Source organism: Phalacrocorax carbo, chromosome 8, assembly GCF_963921805.1.
Source record: "Phalacrocorax carbo chromosome 8, bPhaCar2.1, whole genome shotgun sequence".
Taxonomy (NCBI): domain Eukaryota; kingdom Metazoa; phylum Chordata; class Aves; order Suliformes; family Phalacrocoracidae; genus Phalacrocorax; species Phalacrocorax carbo.
Genome location: NC_087520.1, coordinates 10,462,482 through 10,480,421, shown reverse-complemented (window position 1 = coordinate 10,480,421; position 17,940 = coordinate 10,462,482). Strand labels below are relative to the sequence as shown.

Below are 17,940 nucleotides of genomic sequence, written 5' to 3'. Positions count from 1 at the left end.
CTATGCCTGGGTCCTCTCTTCGGGGCCCACCCCGGCTCCCCCTGCAGGCACCCAAGGCTTGAGTGTACCGGCCACCCACGTACTGCTGTGCCCCCCTCCCTGCCTGGCCCTGCTGCAAGCCATGGGGCTAGCATGGTCTGCAGAACCCCCACCCCAGGTGCCCCACAGGGGAAGGCAGCAGGATCCTATCTCCCTTGTACCTGTGCAGAGAAGCAGCCCAGGGCCAGTGTGCGACACAACGACAGAGGAACATGGCCTGGCATGCTGCGTGCCAGGGATGAGCTCCCACCTCCCCCCCCTGGCAGGATCTCCCATGCCCTGTATGCCTGGCACAGGGAGCAATGGGGGTGGTGAAGGACAGACCCCTAGCACACTTGCCCCAAGGGAGCTGCAGGGTTGGTGGCCCTGGAAAAGGGCAGACAAGTCCCAGGACACAGCTCTGCGCAGCCATGACAGCATCCCAGAGCAGGGCAGGGCTCAGCACACCCCAGCAAACCCCATGCGGCTGCCCCACAGGCAGCCAAGGGCTCCGGATGCCACGGTCCTACTGCCTGCCTGCAGAGCTGTGGCCAGAGATGCCTCAACCAACTGCAGCAGCAGAGACATAGTCAAGACTGTTCTGCAGGACCAGCTCTCTGCAAACCCCAGGTGCAGGCAGCAGCCCCAGCTGCAGGCGGGGCAGCACCGAGCCAGCACGGGCACCACACAGCGGTGGAGGATGAGTGGCCCCAGCTCTGGGCTCATGGGGAGGTGCGATAGGCTGGAAGTGCTGCCCTGGACAGAGCACAACCCTGGCCTGAGCCGGAGCTGCCTGGGTGGCCCTGGAGGGGATGGAGAAGGATCCCCTCCTGGAGGAGAGCTGCAGAGGCCAGAAGTACAGGCAGTACTGTCAGGAGCCAAGCAGGCAGCTCCGCCTCAAGAACCTGAATAGGTGGGGGGGGGGGTGTGGTGGTGGTGGGGAAGGACAGACCCAACAAAAACACAAATAAAAGATTAAAGGACAGAGCATGGGCTGGACTGTGTTGGAGCACAGGGAAGGAGTAAGGGGGCCCCCTCTGCAGCTGGGGTCAGGACAGCCAGGAGGGACAGCAGAGGACATGGACCATGGAAAGGAGGAGCCAGCAAACTCCCAAGGCTCAACAGACAGGGGCTGTGAAGCTGCAGGTCTGGCACCAATAAACCCTTAGAAAGCAAATGAGCTTCATACCACCTGCGCTGCAGGTGTCCATGGGAGGGGATGTGAGCAAACACAGCTGGAGGCAGGCAGTGTGGAGTCAATGTTGTGCTGGAGCCCCAGCACCAACCCTGCAGGGACACTGGGTAGCTGGTCCTCCTGAGAAGACAGACCTGCGTCCCACTGGTGCACAGGGGCTTAGGAGAGATGGCAACCAGCTCCGGGTCAGCTCAGCCTGGGGAAGAGCTGGGCTCTGGTACCCCCTCCCTCACCCAGGCTTGCAGAGCAGCAAGCTGTGCCCATGCCTTGGCCAGGGGAAGGCAGAGCCTAGCACCCTCCTGGGGATTATCCAGGGTCCCTCAGAGCAGAGGGACAGCCCTTTAGGCCCAGGGAGAGGGGCACCGGGGGAGGCAGGGGGCACACAGTGCCTCAAGCCCACAGTGATGCCCAGGTGATACCAGCTCTGTGCTTGCGCACCATCCTGCTCACCCAGTGGGCAGGTACAGAATAAGGCAACACGTTATCCCCAACCCAGAAGATACCCCACCCCACACACAAAAGACACCCCACAGTGCCAGAGCCCTGGACACACAGACCATGCTCAGCTGCAGCCATTCATTATGGGATGGGACAGGAGAACCCCACAGGGAGTCCCACTCCTCCCACAGTCAGACCACAAACTTGGTCTTGGTGAGGGAGCCGCTCTTAGTGGCCGTGTCTGCATGGGCCTGGTACCCAATGGCCACCTTCTGCGACAGGCCCAGGTGCTCTTTGTAGACACGCCTGGAGGAGGGAAAAAGGCTGTGTGAACAGGACAGCATCACTTCTCCCTGCTCAGGGATCCCATTCCCCCAAAACCCAGCCCTGCACAGCCCCCCACCATGAAGCTGCATTACCCAATGTGGGTGACCCCTTCCCGGTTCTCCGCTTCCCGGGTCCAGATGGCAATCTTGTCTCCCTTGGCACGGATATTGATGACGGCCCCACACACTTCATCACTGTATTCATCAAACATCTCCCCGATGAGGCACAGCAGCTGTCAGGAGGAGAAGGGGAGCCCATGACAGTCCCCACTGGGGCTCAGCACTGTGGCAGGGGAAACAATGCTGCCAGGACCCTGCAGGCCAGCCCAAGTGGGACCACACTCACCGTCTCCAACCAGAAACGGTCCAGCTCAGTGTGCCGCTGCTGCTTGGCCAGGGTGATGAGCCAGCGCCCACCACGCTTGTTCTGGCTGTCCTCCCACATGGGCTCAATGCCATCCTAGGGACAGGCAAGGGGATGGTCAGGGGCACCAAGCACCCAGCCAGAGACAGCTTGGGGAGCTGCGAGCACCCAGCCTGGCTTCCCTTCTGACCCTATGGCCAGGACACCTTGTCAGCCCCACGAGCACCCAGTGAGCCCCCATAATGCTGGGTGCTGCAGGGGTGTCTGAGAAGGGACTGCGGTGGAAGGGGTGTTTCACCTTGAAGAGGGAATAGTCGCAGCCAGATGTGAGCTTGCTGGCAAGCTGGATGTGGCTGTAGAGCCTGTGCAACATGGAGACAAGACAGAGAAACAAGTGAGAAGGGGTGCCTCAGGGACCCCCAGCACCCTCCTCTGGCCCCAATTGCCTCACTAGGACCTCTCCAAAGAGGAGATGTTGCCCATCCGTGGGACACTCACGCCCAGAAGTCCTCCACAGTGCTGAACTTGGTGACGAGGCGCAGGTTTGCCTGCCACATCTTACTCTTGTCATTCTTAAAGAACCACAGTGCCCACCTGGTGAAGGAGGGGAGATGGGGGGGAGCTGTCAGCCATGCTGGTGTCAGCCCCCCTCCAGTCCCAGCACCCCACTCCCAGCACTGAAAAGGCTGCCCATGGCTGGGCCCCCCATACCTGTTCTGCAGGGGGTGCTTGCCCAGGCTCTCTGCCAGGAGCAGCTCTTGCTGCTGAGCCTTCCGCCGCCGCCGCCGCTCCTCTTGCCTCCGCTGCGGAAGGAGAGACAGACCCAAGGAGCCCACAGCCACTCCAGCAGGGAGTCTGCAGACCCCCAGCAACCCCCACACCATGACACACCCCCGAGGGGGTGGCAGGGCTGCCTAGGCTCTGCTGCCAGGCCCAGATCACACACAGAGTACTCACCAGTTCCCCCGTAGCCATCCTGCCCAGCACAGGCTCCCCTCAGCCACCCCTGGCTCTTAAGTGCCCACAGGCGGGCGGGATGACGAGCTGTCCCAGCTGCAGCTGGTGGGGCTGGAGGGCAGTGTGCTGGGGAGAGGGTGTCAGGCCTACCCCTCCTGTGGAGCAGGGAGGTGGGGAGATCCCCCCTAGGGCAGGGAGCTGGGGGACGAGGGCAGGGGGTCAGGGTGGGATGAGGTCAGTATAGGGGGTTAGGTTGGGGTAAGAGGGGACAGTGTGGGGTGGGATGAAGATGGTATGGGGTGAGGCAGGGTGGGATGGTACACAGTGTGTGATAGCCTCGGGATGGGGAGTGCAGATGGGGTATGGGATGTGATGGGGAGGATGGGATCAGGGTAGGATGGGATGGGAACAACATGGGATGGAATGGAATAGGGAGAAAGTGGGGGATGTGATGGGGAGGGGTTGGGTTCAGAATTAGATGGGGTAGGGACAGGGTGGGATGCAAATGGGGTGGGATGAGGTGGGAAGAGGACGTGAGGGGATGGGATAGGGATGGGATGGGAATGGCATAGGGACAGGGTAGAACGGGGAAGGGGTGGGACGGGGACAGGATGGGATAGGGACAGCCTGTAAGGGGAGGGGATGGGATCAGGATCGGGAGGAGATGGGACAGGAGGAGGGTGAGATGGGGATGGGATGTGATGGGAACCAGGACAGGATAGTATGGGGACAGCATGGGATGGAATCAGGACGGGTGGGGATGGGGAGAAGGTGAGACGTGATGAGACTATCCCGGGGGTGCCGAGTTGTGCGGGGAAGGAGCCTGTGGGCTGGGGCGGCAAAGTGCCGGGGTGCCGCTCCCGCGCGGGGCGGCCAGGCACGGCTCGGCATGGCTCGGCACGGTCCCCCCCGCACATCACGGCACGGCGCGGTGCGGCGCAGCGCGGCGCGGCCCCGGCACAGCCGCACTGAGCCCGCCCCGCCGCAGCCCGGCCCGGCCCGGCCCGGCCCGCCCGTCCACGCCGCCAGCGAGCCAGGTGGGGCGGGCAGCGGGACAGGGGCCGGGGGCCGGGGGCGCGGGGGTGGGCGGGGATGCGCGGGGCGGGCGGGGATGCGCGGGGCCGGGGGGGCCGGGGCGGGGTGAAGCCGTGCGGCCTCTCCCCGCAGAGCCGCCATGGAGGTGTTCATGAAGGGCTTGTCCAAGGCCAAGGAGGGGGTGGTCGCCGCCGCCGAGAAGACCAAGCAGGGGGTGGCCGAGGCTGCCGAGAAGACCAAAGAGGGGGTCCTCTATGTCGGTAAGGGCTGGCCCGGCCTGCCTGTCCCCCGGCTTATCCCTGCCCGTCCCTTGCAAGCCTCTGCCGGCCCCTTCTGACTGCCCTTCCCTGCTCCTGCGTTTGCCCTTGCGTCCTCCTGCCCATCCCCCTGCCGTGTCCTCCCCCCCCTCCGCCCCGCCTGCCCCTGCCTCTTCCCCGCCACGACCACCCTGGCGGCTGGGTGCCCCGGGGCAGGGCGCCGGTGCCCGCAGTGTCCTGCTCGTCCCACAGGGCATGTGCAGGCAGGAGGATGGGGACCCGCGGGCAGGGGTAGGGTCGGGGCTGGTCCCCAGGCTGAGAGGATGGGACCTCCGGGGACTGGATCCCCTGCGGCTTTCGGTGGTCTGAGCCTGAGGGCCCCGCGGCTCCGCGCCGAGGATGCTCTGGGGCCAGAGCACAGATGGACCGTGATGGAGATGGTGACACCCGTGCTGGGATGTGCCCGGCTCGGAGCATCGGGGCTGGGGACACGTTTGTCCCCCTCGGGAAGGCCATGCCCTGGAGTGCATCCCACACCACAGCTCTGCCGGTGTCTCCCCGGCGCCCAGGCGGTGGCTGGGGGGTCCCTCCGCACTGCCCCTCAGTGCCGGCATCCATTTGAGGCCAAGTCCTAGAAGACGTCACTGGCAGGGAGAAGGCAGCTCTGGGTGGGCTACATGCCTGGCTGTGGTGCTGGGCTGCTTGGGGAGGAAGCTGAGGCCACTCCTGCTGCAGAAGGAGGGAGGAAGCTGGGCTCGGAGCTGTTCTCCCAGGCAGTGGTGGGTGCCAGCCCTGGACCCCCCACCCTGCCCAGGGGTGCGTGCCCTGGGCAGGGCTCCAGCAGCTCAAGGAGTGCCCTGGTGCCCCATCCTGCAGAAGCTGCCCAGCTTCCTCCTTCTCCCCCCGTTGTAGACATCATGCTCCCATCCCATGGGGTGTCCTGGCATCTGTGGACAGTGTTGCCCTGCCTGAAGGGAGCCTGGCAGGGTCGGCATGGCCAGCAGCAGCACCTGGTCCCAGGCCGCTTCGGCTGTAGGGCTTCCTGTGCCGTGTTGGCACCAGCTCTGGGTACAGATCCTGGCTCTCGCCGGAGCCTTTGCTCAGTGGCATGGCTGGTGTTCACCCTGCCTGGCTGTGCCCTGGCATGGTGCTGGGCCCCGGGGTCTCTGCCCTGCCTGGCATGTGGTGGCCTGGTGCTGCCCCAGCCCAGGCTCCTGCAGGGACTGGAGGAGCCTTGTGGGGAGCCAGGCAGGTGCTTGACCCCCCACTGTGGCCGGGCTGGAGTGCGGGCGGGATGTTGCCCCGGCTCACAGAGCCCTGCCAGGGTCCCGGGCACAACACTTGGCAAAGCCCAGCTGCTGGTCCCTTTAACCTCATCTCTGTCTGTTTCTACCCCCAGGGAGTAAAACCCAAGGCGTGGTGCAAGGTGTCACTTCAGGTACGGTCCCCTCCGGCTCCCCGCTCCTGTAGCTCTCTGGGCCTGATAGCGTGGCCACACTAACAAGATCAGAGGCTAATTGAGGGGCTGATGTCATCTGGCTAAAGCCTCTTATATAACAGGGCCCACAACGAAGGATTTGCTGTGGCTGCTCACACTCCCTGCCCAGCTGCAGAGCGGTGTCCCGGCTCCCTCCCCTCCCCAGTGCCCAGGCAGGGAGGTGGGGAGGGCCTGATCCTGTCCAGCGACTCCCCACCAGCCCCCCCTGGGTGGTGCAGAGCATGGACCCATGGGTGGGCACCCCTCCCTGGCACTGGGGGGCACTGATGGGCACCCCTGGCTCTTGCAGTGGCTGAGAAAGCGAAGGAGCAGGCGTCCCAGCTGGGCGAAGCAGCGTTCTCAGGTGCTGGCAACATCGCAGCAGCCACCGGGCTGGTGAAGAAGGAGGAGTTCCCTGCGGACCTGAAGGTGAGACCCGACCCCCCTGGCCATTGCCATGGCCGCGGGAAGGCTGGCATGTCCCCAGGCTTGGTGGGGAGCCCCTTGGCTGTTCCACAGCCCTGCAGGAGAGACCCTGAGGGTCCCCAGCTGTTATGCCTGTGCCCAGGGCAGGCAGACATCACTGCCCCGAGCATGCCAGCTGCCTGCGCGGCCGCTGCAGACATGTACGTGCACTAGCTCCTGCATGGTGGCCGGCGGTGTGGAGCCAGCGGTGCATCGCTCCAGTGGCTGTGAGGTGACCTGACAGCTGCGGGAGTGGAGGGGCAGGGAGGGGCAGTGGGTTTGCATCTCACCACCCCCATGAGCTTCCAGCTTAGCCCAAAATAGCATCAGCTGAAGAAATTAGGCCACTGCCGCCGCCACTGCTGCACAGGGGGATTGGCTGCCCCCCTTTCCCTCCTGCCAGCTGCGCTGTCAGCCCCAGGGAGGGGATACCCCAGCACCACCCTCCCCTGCCAGGGATGCAGGATGCTCCTGTGGCCCCACCAGTGCCTGGAGCGCACCAGGGCCCACACGGTGCCAGGACCCATCACCTGCCTGGGGCCGGGGCTGGGAGCAGTGCAGGGACATGCACACCCAGGCCCTGGTCCCATGGACTCCTGCCAGTTGCCTCCCAGCTAGGTGGGCTGGTGTGTGCCCACGGTGCCCTTGCCAGCCATCCCCTGCTGGGCCCCCCACATGGAGCCCCAGCATCCCGGGTGCATTGCTGGTCTCTGCCAGGTCCCCCCAGTCTGTCAGGGGCAGGGAGGGTGGGTGCCACATGGAGGGCTTCATGCATGGAACTGATTCCCTGGTTCACCCCAGCCAGAGGAGATGGCCCAGGAGGCAGTTGAGGAACCACTGGTTGAGCCGCTGCTGGAGCCAGAGGGGGAGAACTACGAGGAGCCCCCACAGGTGAGGGGATGGGGTGGCAGAGGGGCACAGGGCACTACAGAGGCCACAGGGTGCCAGCGCTCAGTGTCCTGGTGGCCATTGCTGTCTGGAGCAAAGCCTGGGGCCTGCCTGGTACCAGGTGCCCCGTGCATACAGCCCTGCAGACTCGTGTGCAGGCTGGCATGGGGCTGGGAGTACCGGGGCTTCATGTCCCACCTGAGCTCTCTCATCAGCTCTTTCTTTCCCTACCCCACAGGAGGAATACCAGGAATATGAGCCAGAGGCATAATGGACCCCTGTCCTTGCCTCTTCCACCAGCAGCACAACGAACCGCCGGTAGCCCCCTGCTCCTCCCTAGCCAGCCCTGGCCGGTGCCTGCACGCTGGGGAGGAGCAGGGGTGCCCCTGCCCCGTTCGCTCACAAGTTCTTCCTCCAGTTCCGTTCCAAGGGACTGCGTCCATGTCTCCGTACCGTGTCTAGCAGTGAGAAAAACCCGCCATGTCTAAGCCCCTGAGCCCCGGCATGTGGCCGAGCCGTGGGCACTGCCCGCAGGGACTGGTGTGTGTGTGTGCGCGTGTGTCTGTGAAGCCTGGGTTTATCGCTCTGTATCCCTCCCAGCGCCATAAACCCTGGCTGTGTCCCAGCGTGTCTGTGTCTGTACAAAGCATGTTGACCTGCTCGCGGGCTGCTGTACATTTTGCTTGCACGCGTGTCCCTGTGGTTCTGCTCTAGTCATTGTGGAACTATTTTTTTTTTTTATATATATATATCTCTCTATCTATGGGTGGACGGGTCTTTTGCCTTTGTGAACCCTTGGTGCCCAAGCCTGCTCCCCAGCCTGCTGGGTGGTGACGGTGCCTGCGCCCCTCCCGAAGGTCCTGTAGCGCCGACGCTGTGTTGTGACGTGGCATGGATATCCCCCCCGACCCCGTTGCTGGATGTGCAATACGAGGGCAGCTGCCAGTGACACAGCTGCCCCCGTGTCCGTGAATAAAGCCAACTCTTGTCTGTAGCCCCCTGGTCCTGGTTGTGGGTTCCCTGGGGAGAGGGGTGGCCCGGTGCTTTGGCAGAGGGGTAGCTTTGGGAAGAGGAATGAGGGGCTGGGGCAGACTAGCTGACCCCTTCCAGCTGGGGGAGCGGGCAGGGCTGGGTCCTTGTGAGGGCAAGGTGCCTTCTGTCTGCTCACTGCTGTGTCAGCAGCAGGTCACCATGCCCTGGACCTCCAGCCATGCTCTGGCTGAGGCCTGGGGTGCAGGCAGTGCCCTGTACCACTTGCCTGTGTGCTGGCTGCAGTGCTTTGTATCTGGAAGTGAATGCAGGGGGCTCTTCGGGGCTGAGGACCTCGAGCTGGAATGTGGCTGGATACAGTCCTGGGCTCGAGCACTGGTTCCCTCCCAGGAGATGCTGGCTGTGCTAGGAGAGGGGGTTCAGGTGCTGGGCGCAGGCTTCCCCCAGTCGTCCCTGCAGTAGGATGTGTTGCTGTTTGTAAGGTACCTCCTGGGGATGCACCCTCATCTTGTGCTAGAAGCTCAGAGCAAAGGGGAGCCTCTTGTGATCTGCTGTGCCTACCTTCTTACACAACTGTGCTCCCCTCTGGCGGCTAGGGACATGGCACCCATGGCTTGCTCAGCTGCAGTGTGACCACTTCAAGGGCAGGTGACTGCCACACATCACTAAGCAGTGTTCGCCACAGCAGGGGGTCCTGTGCCCACCCCACAGCACAGTCCTTGGGCCTTTGGCTCCCCCAGGGCAGGGTCACCAACCCAGCCTGAGCCCCCAGCCAGCCTCCAGCCCCTTAACTGCAGCACAGGCTGGAGGGAAAGGCTGGGCTGAGTCTTCCCGCCATGAATATCAGATTAAATCCCGCACCCGTGCTGGCTCACCAGCTTTGCCAGCAAAGAGTGAAGCTGCAGCAGTCAGCACAGACACACAACAGGTTTGCTGATGCCTGCAAATCCCCACCCTGGCTCTGCTCCCTGTGTCTGTGCCAGTTGCGGCAGTGCTTGCAGCGCCCACCATGTGTTATTAAATGGACCACGGTGGCTGTTCCTGGGGCTGGCTGTGCCATGGGCTGTCCCCACCCCTGGCGCTAATTGCATTTTTTCCTTCCCTGTCCAATTCTGCCAGACATGGGCAAGTAGGCCCAAACAAGGATCAGCATGGCTTCCTCCAGTGCCCAGGAGGCTGTAAAGGGGCTGGGGCAGAGGGGGTGTGGGGGAAGACAGCCCCCTGCCCAGGAGAGCTGAAAGCCAGGCAGCAGGGAAAGAACGTGCTCAGCCCAACTGTTTATAGAGACCAGGGTCCCCACTCTGTGCATCACGAAGTGTCCCGGGCACCCGCTGTGCAGCAGGACTGTGACCCTCACCGTGTGGCTGGCAGCGAGGCCCGGGTCAGCCCTGCTGGGTGCTGTCTCATTGTACACAGTGAACACCTTCTCCAGAACGCACAGGTAGGCAGCCGTTCTCTGGTCCAGGCCCGGGTTGTACCTCGCAGCCATGGTCATAATTTGCTAGAGAGAAAGGAGAGCTGTGAGACTGGTGTGTGCTGCAAGGCTCTGGGGACCGAGGGGTGGGCAAAGGACCCAGAGAGGATGGTGCAGGCAGCACCACGTGTTCAAGCACCAGGCCAGGCCCTGGGAGCACCCAAAGGGGAGGAGGTCACCTCCACACCAAATGTCCAAGCGGGCTGTTCTTTAGGACCTGGAGCCATCTACAAGCAGGACTGGAGATGCTCTCCCACTGCTGCCCCACAGCACACCCAGGGGCAGACCCTGCCCCCACGGGTGGGCTCCACACATACCACTCACACTGCTGAGCATGGCACGCAGCCGCTTCCCCAAGGGGTGGCATAAGACCCCACACCCAGCAGTGCCAGCCCCATGCTGCACCCCCTGGCTCATCTAAGCAACCCTGGAAATGAAGAACACAGGTTCAAGGGGATGGAGAGAGGGACAGGGACCCAACAGCAGCAAGGGACACTGCTGAGGATGAGGCTTTACCCAAAGTGTGAACACAGCCACCGCTAGGAAGATGAACCCAGGCCTCATGCTGGCCCACTGGGAGTGGTGATGGGGTGTCAAATACAGCACAGAGCCTCTGCAGCAAGGCAAGGGGCCCGACAGCAGGGATGGACAAGGCCAGGAGCCCATGGAGATACCTTGGCTGACTACTCCATGGTGTAGGCCAGTCCTGAATAAACAATATCCTTCCCTGAGGCACCCTGAGGAGGATAATAAGTGAATCCTTTGTGGGTGGGGCTAGAGGTTGGCCCCCCAAGCCCATTTATGAAGCACAGCCCCTTTGCTCAGTGCAAGACTGCCACGGGTGGTCTAAGCTTGGCTTGATACTTCTGCAGCCGGCTCCAGCACATGGCTTGGCTCCCTGCAGCATCCAGCAGCACCCTCAGATGGTAGTGCTGTACCACCACACATGGCATCTCTACTCCATCTCCTCCACCAGTGGCTGATTGCACAGGGGGCTCTGTGTGTGCCACACCTCAGCTTGCAGCACTGGGATGGCAGACAGGAGTGTCTGGAAATGCAAAACAAGTGAGGCAGGACAACCCTCCATAGCTGTAGACACTTACAGTCATGCGGGCCTGGAATTCTGAGGATGGGACAATGGAGATCTCCCTTCTGGCCTTGCCAGTGCTCCAGGCTGTGCTGTGCTGACTGCAGGAGGTGGTAGCTGGATTCCTGCTCATACTTGAAGGTGAGTCAGCTGTAGCTAACATGGTCCAGGCTCTTTAGCCACTCGAAGAAGGATACGGTCACACCACCTGCATTTACATAGATGTCCCGCCAAGGGCAGTACGCACTTCAGATTTGCTGCTTAGGGTGACCCCAACACCCATGATCCATCTGGGGATCTCTCGTCCTCTGCCTTGGGTCCCTCCCCATACCCTTGGGCTCTGCCCTCAGAGACGGTCCTGAGGTTACTGGGATGGCTGAATCCTAGAGCTGTGATGGCTCTGCACTGCCTCTGAGCAGTGACACTAGCAGCTCTGACACCCTGTGTGATGTGGCACGGTTTGCTGTTGGCCCGTCAGTGGCTGCAAGACATCCTGGTGCTGGCCAGGAGCCCTGAGGTCTATTGCTGCTGCAGCCAAGAAGCAGGAGGGTTCAGAAGGGAAACTAGCATCAGGAGCTGGGGGCAAGGCAGGGAACAGGCTGAGTGAGACAACACCATCGACACTGCCTGATCCCAGAGCCTGGCACGTGCAGCTGACAATGCTGTGTGGCCCACCATCTCCCTGTGTGTGTGTGGATGGACATACCAGGATGACCAGGATGTTTCTTTGCAGGAATATCTTGTGTGCTGCTGGTGTAGTGTGGCCATTGGCAGCTTCTGCAATGACCTGAGAGCACAAGCAGAGCAGAGTTGAGATAAGCAGGAGATATGAAGGTAGAAACCGTTGACAGGCTGCTTTCCCTGCTACTGGATCCCCCCCACCATGCCACTTCTGGCAGCTGGTGTCTGGGCACTTGCCTCCCCACTGAAGGTGTTCAGGATGCGCAAAAGCTCAGACTTCATGTTTCACACAGAATGATTGAAGGCTCAGGCTGCAAAAGACCTTGGCTGTGACAGAGTCCCAGGTCCAGCACACCCTTTGGTCCCTGGAGCTCACAGTGAAGGGAGGAAACTGGTATTCAAAACAGTCCCCTACTTTGTTCACTCTTATCTGCTGTCTAGGATTTTCAGTGTCAACACTGTGACACCCAGTACCTTCGAGGATATCATCTCCCTTGCCCTGGGCAGAGGATCTTAAACAACAATGAAGACTGAGGATGCCAGAAGACCGGGCCAAGGTCACTCCAACAATCCTTCCACCCTGCTAGCAAAGGGAAGGGCTCAGGCTTTCCTCTCCCCCTGCGTTATGTGACCTGCCACCTCTGCCTCAGGCTCTGTCCCTCTGGCACAGCAGGTGAGTTGTCAGTGCAGTGACATGACAGCTTCCTGGGGTGCCGAGTGCCAAAAGTGAAGGTTCAGCTGGGCTGCTGTCACTCACACTGATGCAGGGCCTGTTGGAGTGTGCAGTGTGAGTGGTCTGTACTTTTGCTTGTACCCAGGGTGCATTCTCCCTCGTAAGCTGTTTCTCAATAGCAGCACGGATGAGGATGTTGCAGGGCACCTCCAGGATGCCACCATCATAGGGCCTTGCTTTTGGGAAGCCAACTATGGTACTGTGGCCCTGAAATGAGCAGAAGAGCCCTGATGGGCCCAGCCTGGCCACATTGAGTGCTGCCCTCAGAGCTGGACTCTCCAGAAGGTGAGGGGCAGCCCCATTCTCTGTAGGCATTTCAGAGGCAAGCACTGACCACCACCCCCTAAGAACAGGGGCTGGGTTAACTTGGCTCAACTCACCTGCTCATACTCTTCTAGCTCCCTGGGATCAATCTCTTTAGGATTGTAAATGGCTCCATCTGTCTCCCCAACACAGATGCAGCAGGCTCTGTACTCGTGCAGGCATTTTATGGTGTGCAGCCCCACTTTGCCAAAGCCCGAGAGCAACACAGGGCAGAGACGATCAGGGGAGAGGGACGTCATGGGGACAGACACTGAAAACTGACACACTGCTCTGTTAACAGTCCCCTCTCAGGAGCTTGACCTGAGAACCCCTGATCAGGAACTCCTGATCTAGCAGTTCTTCGTGAATGCTTTGGCTGGATGGAAACCAGGACCTGGCAGGACAGAGACCTCCTTGTCTAGTTAGAGAGTTGTGAAAAGCAGTCTGTGGGATAAAGGCTTCTAGTTCAGCCTGTCTTCTATCACCTCCAGCACTCCTGGATGCAATGTTACAAGCACAGCACGCTGCTCAGCTTCTAAAAGTCTGTCTCAACAGAAAACAGATTCAGTGAGAAACACAGTCCGTTGGTGGGCACCACACAACATCTATGCACAATCCAAGCAATCCTCCTGCACCTCACACTGAGGGGGTGCGATTGGCTGCCACGGCACCAGCAGAAGGCAGGGCCATGGGGCTAGCTCAGCTGTTCTTACAGGAATAGATGATTTTGCACTGCCTGCCCCAAAGCTCTTGCCTGCTCGGTACAGCTCCTAAAAGCAACACTGGCTCCTGAGACTGCAAAAACATCCCCCAAACACAGCAAAATCATACAAACAGTGGCCAAGGACTTCAGCTTTTTCATTCCCTGCCATATCAGCAAAGCAGAAGGATGTGTGGAAAGGGAAGGGGTAAGAAAAGGAAGGAAGGAAGGGCACTGTGGGCAGCAGCTCTGGGTGCAGCCTCATTTCAAAGCCATGGCAGGGAGCTGCATCAAGGAGTGAGTGCTTGGAGGAAAGCACAAAGCAGGCAAGATGTCAGCTGCATGGTTTCCAGTTTATTTCTCCCTTGTAGAGAGCAGTGGCCTCAGCAGGAAACAGCCGCTGTGGGCAGACCAGGCAGTGGACCTGGGCGGCAGTGCCTGGCCAAGGGCAGAAGCTTCTGGAGCTACAGCAGGGGGAAGCACTTCACCACAGTTGTGAGCAGGCCCTGGGCTGCAGGGAAGGGAAGGTCCTCCTTGAAAGGAGAGGGGAAAAGGCAGGGCTGGCACCTGCAGGGTCCCACTGAGCTCCCAGGTTGCTGGGCAAGGCAAGCCAGTGTGGGCCAGACCCACAGACCACCCAGAAGAGATGGGGGCTGCACTCGCAAGCAGGACCTTTGCCGCAAGTAACATCATGACTCGCTGTGGCCGGTTTGGAGGTGACAGAAATGTGACATTGTCACTGGGGTTGCCTCTCTCCATCCAGTCTGGCAGAGCCCTGTGTCCTGCCACCTCTCTGCTCTACCTGCTGGGCAGATGAGGGTCAGTCACAGCTTCCATTTTATGATCAATTTCAGACAGGATGGCTACAGAGAAACCTTGGGAATGCCTGTGCAGTGCGAGCAGTGTGGCAACCCTGGATCTCTGCATGCAGCAGGCCTGAAAAACTGCTCAAAGGCATGCCAGATGCCACAGGGTGAGAAGAGATGCAGGAAATCATGTCAAGGCAGCACTGAGACTGAACGCTTTTCTGGAAAGGAAGGGCAGAAAGATCCTGAGGAAGTGTCCTCTTCAGAGCTGTAACTGGGCTGAGTGCTCACCTGCGGCACAAAGGCCTTGCTGGGGAAGCCAGGGCTCAGGCTGATGCAGTCCATGTGTTCTGTGTTGGTGGTGTAGTTCTCAGTGCCGTGCAGGACCGCCCCCGCCCTGGGCAGAGCATGTGCTGTGGATGCCTCCCTGGCTGACGGGCTTTTCTGTCACACACACCTGGGCATTGATGTCCTGCGAGTCCATGATGGGGAGAGCAATGGTTAAGGTCTCACCTGGTGCAGGTCCTCTAGAGAGGACCTTCCCCAAGACTTGGCTTCCCTCACCTTCCCCTAAGCCTCAGCTAAACCTAAAGCAACTCACTGGCAAGGGTCTCTGGGCACAAACCCTTGTAGTGCCCATGGCATCCTGGGCTCCAAACCAGCACTGTTGGAGCTTACCCAGTACCCCAGCATGTGGGTGTAGGTGTCAGCTATTTCCCGCTCCCCAGTACTGACATCAGGGGCCAGGAGGTCAATCCCAGGCCCTGTGGAGGTAGAAAAATCTGTCAAACCCTGCTCTTCCAGTTTGATCACTTTGCTCCAGCCAATGGCACGTGCACATCCAGGTGATTTTCACAGGCTGGTCATGTCCTTGGGCACACTAAGAAGTCCCCCGAACCAAAGTGTGGTGCTGCCCAGGCCCCAGGGCCTCCCCATCTTCCCTCAGGCATGAACATCTTTGGCTTTCACAGGGTCTTTGCCATCTCCCTTCCCAACATTTTCAAGTAAAGAGGAAATGCAAAGGTCTTTGCTTTGTGACCAGCACCCACTGAGCTCTCCATCACGTGCTGAGACAGGAGAAACCTTCACTCCTCCCTACAACTGCACAGGCCAGTGGGAATGGAGGGTAATGTGTGGGTGAGACCCCTGCCCAGCAGTACCTGGGAGGCAGCCTGGGCCAGCCCACAGCACTCAGCGCCACATAAAGCTCCCCTGCTCCAAATCACAGTGCAGGCAAAGCAAAGCAGTGAACAGAGAGCAGAGCACCAGGGCAGTGAGCACTGCTGATAGGCGGCGAGTGAGTGGCAGCCTCTGTGCCTGCCCAGCCAGGCAGCTGCTGCCTGCAAGCTACACATTGCTTACAGAATGGGGACAAAACCACTCTCACCTATAAATCTCTTCTTGGCCATTTCTACAGTAAAATGCCTTGTTATTTTTTCCAGCTCATGTTCCTGTGCAAGAACAACAAAACACAGTCGTTACTACAGGCCTCAAGAAAAATCACAGGACTGGTATACATCAGGCAGCTGCCCTGCACTGCCTGTACAGGGCACACCCCGATGTCTCCAGGGAGTTCATTCACAGCAGGTGGGGACCCTGGATTGAAAAAAAGATGTGTGAGCTCCTGGTCCCTTTGCTCACTGCCCTTCCAACCCCTCACTGATTTGCACCTTCTCCCAGCACAGCAGGCAGCAGCAGGAGCGTCCCTACTCCAGACTCCTCCAGTGTGTGTCTGGCCAGATGCACTCACCCATAAACCAGGGTTCACCACCCCTCTCTCTGCCTTGAGCTGCTTTTCGCAGTCGCTGGATGAGTGTTACTACAGATGTCTCCCCCTGCTTGTCGGAGTGCATCACTGTGATATGCACGGAGAGGAAGGGCTGTGCAAATGGAGCGTGAGTTATGGGCTGTTGGCAGGGGAAGGAGAGGAGTGAACTCCATGAGTATTTCCTTGAATCGATCCTCAGGCATGCCATGGCACCACCAAAAGGAACATCTGGAAAAGACCAGGTAAGGCAGATGGTGTTCTCTGCCTGCTGACTGGGGGAAGGCAACCACAGCAATCATTACCTTGTTGGTGAATCCAGGCAAGTGCCCACTGCTTCCCCACACTACACATGGCTCCCTGCTAGTGCTGCATGGCCTCTGCGGACTGGAGCCAAAAGCAGGACAGGATACAGACCCTGAGCCTGCTACCAAACACCACCAGCCAGAGCTGAATCCATGAAAACCCAGGCACAGAGACCGCATCTGAGAAGCATGATGCTTGATGCTCCCTGATTAACATGAACATCCTGGACTGCCAGTGGCATATTCTGCAGCCGCAGCAAGCCTTGCCGTCGTACATCCATGCCCAGAGGAACATCCTGCACTTCTAGAGCACTTCTGATTTTCAAAGCATCTAACAAGCTTTTCTGACTCATGGTATCACAGCCCCATCCCAGGCCCAAGTCACCATGTGCTTTACATTCCCCTTGTACTTACCCACTATGAGCATTTGTATGTCATTAGTGCAGCCAGGGCTTTTACTTCATCGACACCAACTGAGCTGCTGAAACGAACCCCTGGGAAAGGAGAGAGAAGAAATGAAGAGTCTCTGCCTTTTTACCACAAATGGCACAGAGGCATTGTTGGAAAGGCTTTGACTCTTCTGCAACAGCAGCATCTACTCGCAATAGGTGATCAGCAATTGTTCAGCTAGACCCGTTCCTCCAGATCACCACAGAACAGAAAGCAGGTTCCTACCAGCCATCCATCCCACAGACAGAGGCTTTTGCTGTGGTGGCACCTCAAATAGCACAGCTGGAGCATGGTGAAAACCTCAGGCTAAGGTAAGGGGACAGGAGGCCAGGACCCCTCAGGCTCAGCACAACCGTTGCCGCTTTGAGGTGTGCTTAGGGCAGCGAGTATACAGTGTTCAGGATGAGGAGTCAAACACACACAGGGGTGACCACCAGTCACGCTGTTCTTGTGCTGCAGTGTGAGCAGCTGGGCTGCATCTGAGGTTGGCAAAGCTGCCTCCCCCAGGCATCCCTTGTCCTTCTGCGGGATGCATCCAAGGATGGCATCCTCCCAGACACTGCTGCAGGCATCCCAACCACCACTGTGTTGATGCAGATGCCCCCCACTCAGTCTCCTCGCTCCCCAAGCCAGGCAGGGGCAAGCCCAGCAGAGCCCCAGGCACAGGACTGAGTCCAGATGGTGTAGTGGGGCCATGGCTCCCTGCCTCACTCCCTCTGCAGGGCAGGCAGTGCCAGCTGTGCTGGACCTGCTAGCCCCACACGACCTCCCAGGCGCCGCAGTCCCTGCGCAGGGCAAAGGCCACCTCCAGGACATGGCTGTGGCACTGGCTGGTCTCCAGGAGCCCACCCCACCTCCGCCATGGCAGCCACCTGCCCATATGTCGTGGTTTAGCCCTGGTCAGCAACGAAGCACCACGCAGCTACTCACCCACTCCCTGCCAGTGGGATGGGGGAGAGAATCAGAAGGGTAAAAGCGAGGAAACTCCTGGGTTGAGATAAAGACAGTTTAATAGGTAAACAAAAAGCTGTGGGTGCAAACAAAGCAAAACAAGGAATTCATTTGCTCCTTCCCACAGGCCGGCAGGTGTTCAGCCATCTCCAGGAAAGCAGGGCTCCATCGCGCATAATAGTTACTTGGGAAGACAAATGCCATAACTCTGAATGTCCCCCTCTTCCTCCTTCTTCCCCCAGCTTTATATGCTGAGCATGATGTCATATGGTGTG

The 17,940-nt window shown here is 59.9% G+C and overlaps 2 protein-coding genes and 1 pseudogene across 3 annotated transcripts; 1 reads left to right on the top strand and 2 right to left on the bottom strand.

The window, feature by feature from the left end:
- Positions 1-1,806: 1,806 nt before the first annotated feature.
- On the bottom strand, positions 1,807-4,290 carry EIF4E1B (eukaryotic translation initiation factor 4E family member 1B). Its single transcript, XM_064458609.1, has 7 exons — positions 3,299-4,290; positions 3,053-3,144; positions 2,840-2,935; positions 2,640-2,703; positions 2,324-2,437; positions 2,071-2,210; positions 1,807-1,957 (listed from the first exon to the last, which is right to left on the bottom strand). Exons 1-7 carry the CDS (start codon positions 3,314-3,316, stop codon positions 1,843-1,845), a joined length of 639 nt encoding a protein of 212 aa, XP_064314679.1. The 5' UTR covers positions 3,317-4,290; the 3' UTR covers positions 1,807-1,842.
- SNCB (synuclein beta) lies at positions 3,950-8,414 on the top strand. Of its 2 annotated transcripts, none has more exons than XM_064458611.1 (6): positions 3,950-3,978; positions 4,466-4,593; positions 5,990-6,028; positions 6,378-6,496; positions 7,334-7,423; positions 7,659-8,414. In XM_064458611.1, exons 2-6 carry the CDS (start codon positions 4,473-4,475, stop codon positions 7,689-7,691), a joined length of 402 nt encoding a protein of 133 aa, XP_064314681.1. In that variant the 5' UTR covers positions 3,950-3,978; positions 4,466-4,472; the 3' UTR covers positions 7,692-8,414. The 2 variants fall into 2 exon arrangements, with proteins under 2 accessions (XP_064314681.1, XP_064314680.1); XM_064458610.1 differs by lacking the exon at positions 3,950-3,978 and adding an exon at positions 4,236-4,335.
- A 170-nt stretch (positions 8,415-8,584) lies between these two features.
- Positions 8,585-17,594, bottom strand: LOC104052270 (glutamate dehydrogenase, mitochondrial-like; annotated as a pseudogene).
- Between the last annotated feature and the right edge of the window lie 346 nt (positions 17,595-17,940).

Excerpts from the sequence above, each read along its gene's own strand:
- EIF4E1B (XM_064458609.1), bottom strand. Across the intron at positions 2,936-3,052 it reads AAGCACCCCCTGCAGAACAG|GTGGGCACTGTGGTTCTTTA; the intron begins GTATGGGGGGCC and ends CTCCTTCACCAG. Across the intron at positions 2,438-2,639 it reads GCGACTATTCCCTCTTCAAG|GATGGCATTGAGCCCATGTG; the intron begins GTGAAACACCCC and ends GCCTGTCCCTAG.
- SNCB (XM_064458611.1), top strand. The coding sequence starts at position 4,473 with ATGGAGGTGTTCATGAAGGGCTTGTCCAAGGCCAAGGAGGGGGTGGTC. Across the intron at positions 6,029-6,377 it reads GGTGCAAGGTGTCACTTCAG|TGGCTGAGAAAGCGAAGGAG; the intron begins GTACGGTCCCCT and ends TGGCTCTTGCAG. Across the intron at positions 7,424-7,658 it reads ACTACGAGGAGCCCCCACAG|GAGGAATACCAGGAATATGA; the intron begins GTGAGGGGATGG and ends CCTACCCCACAG.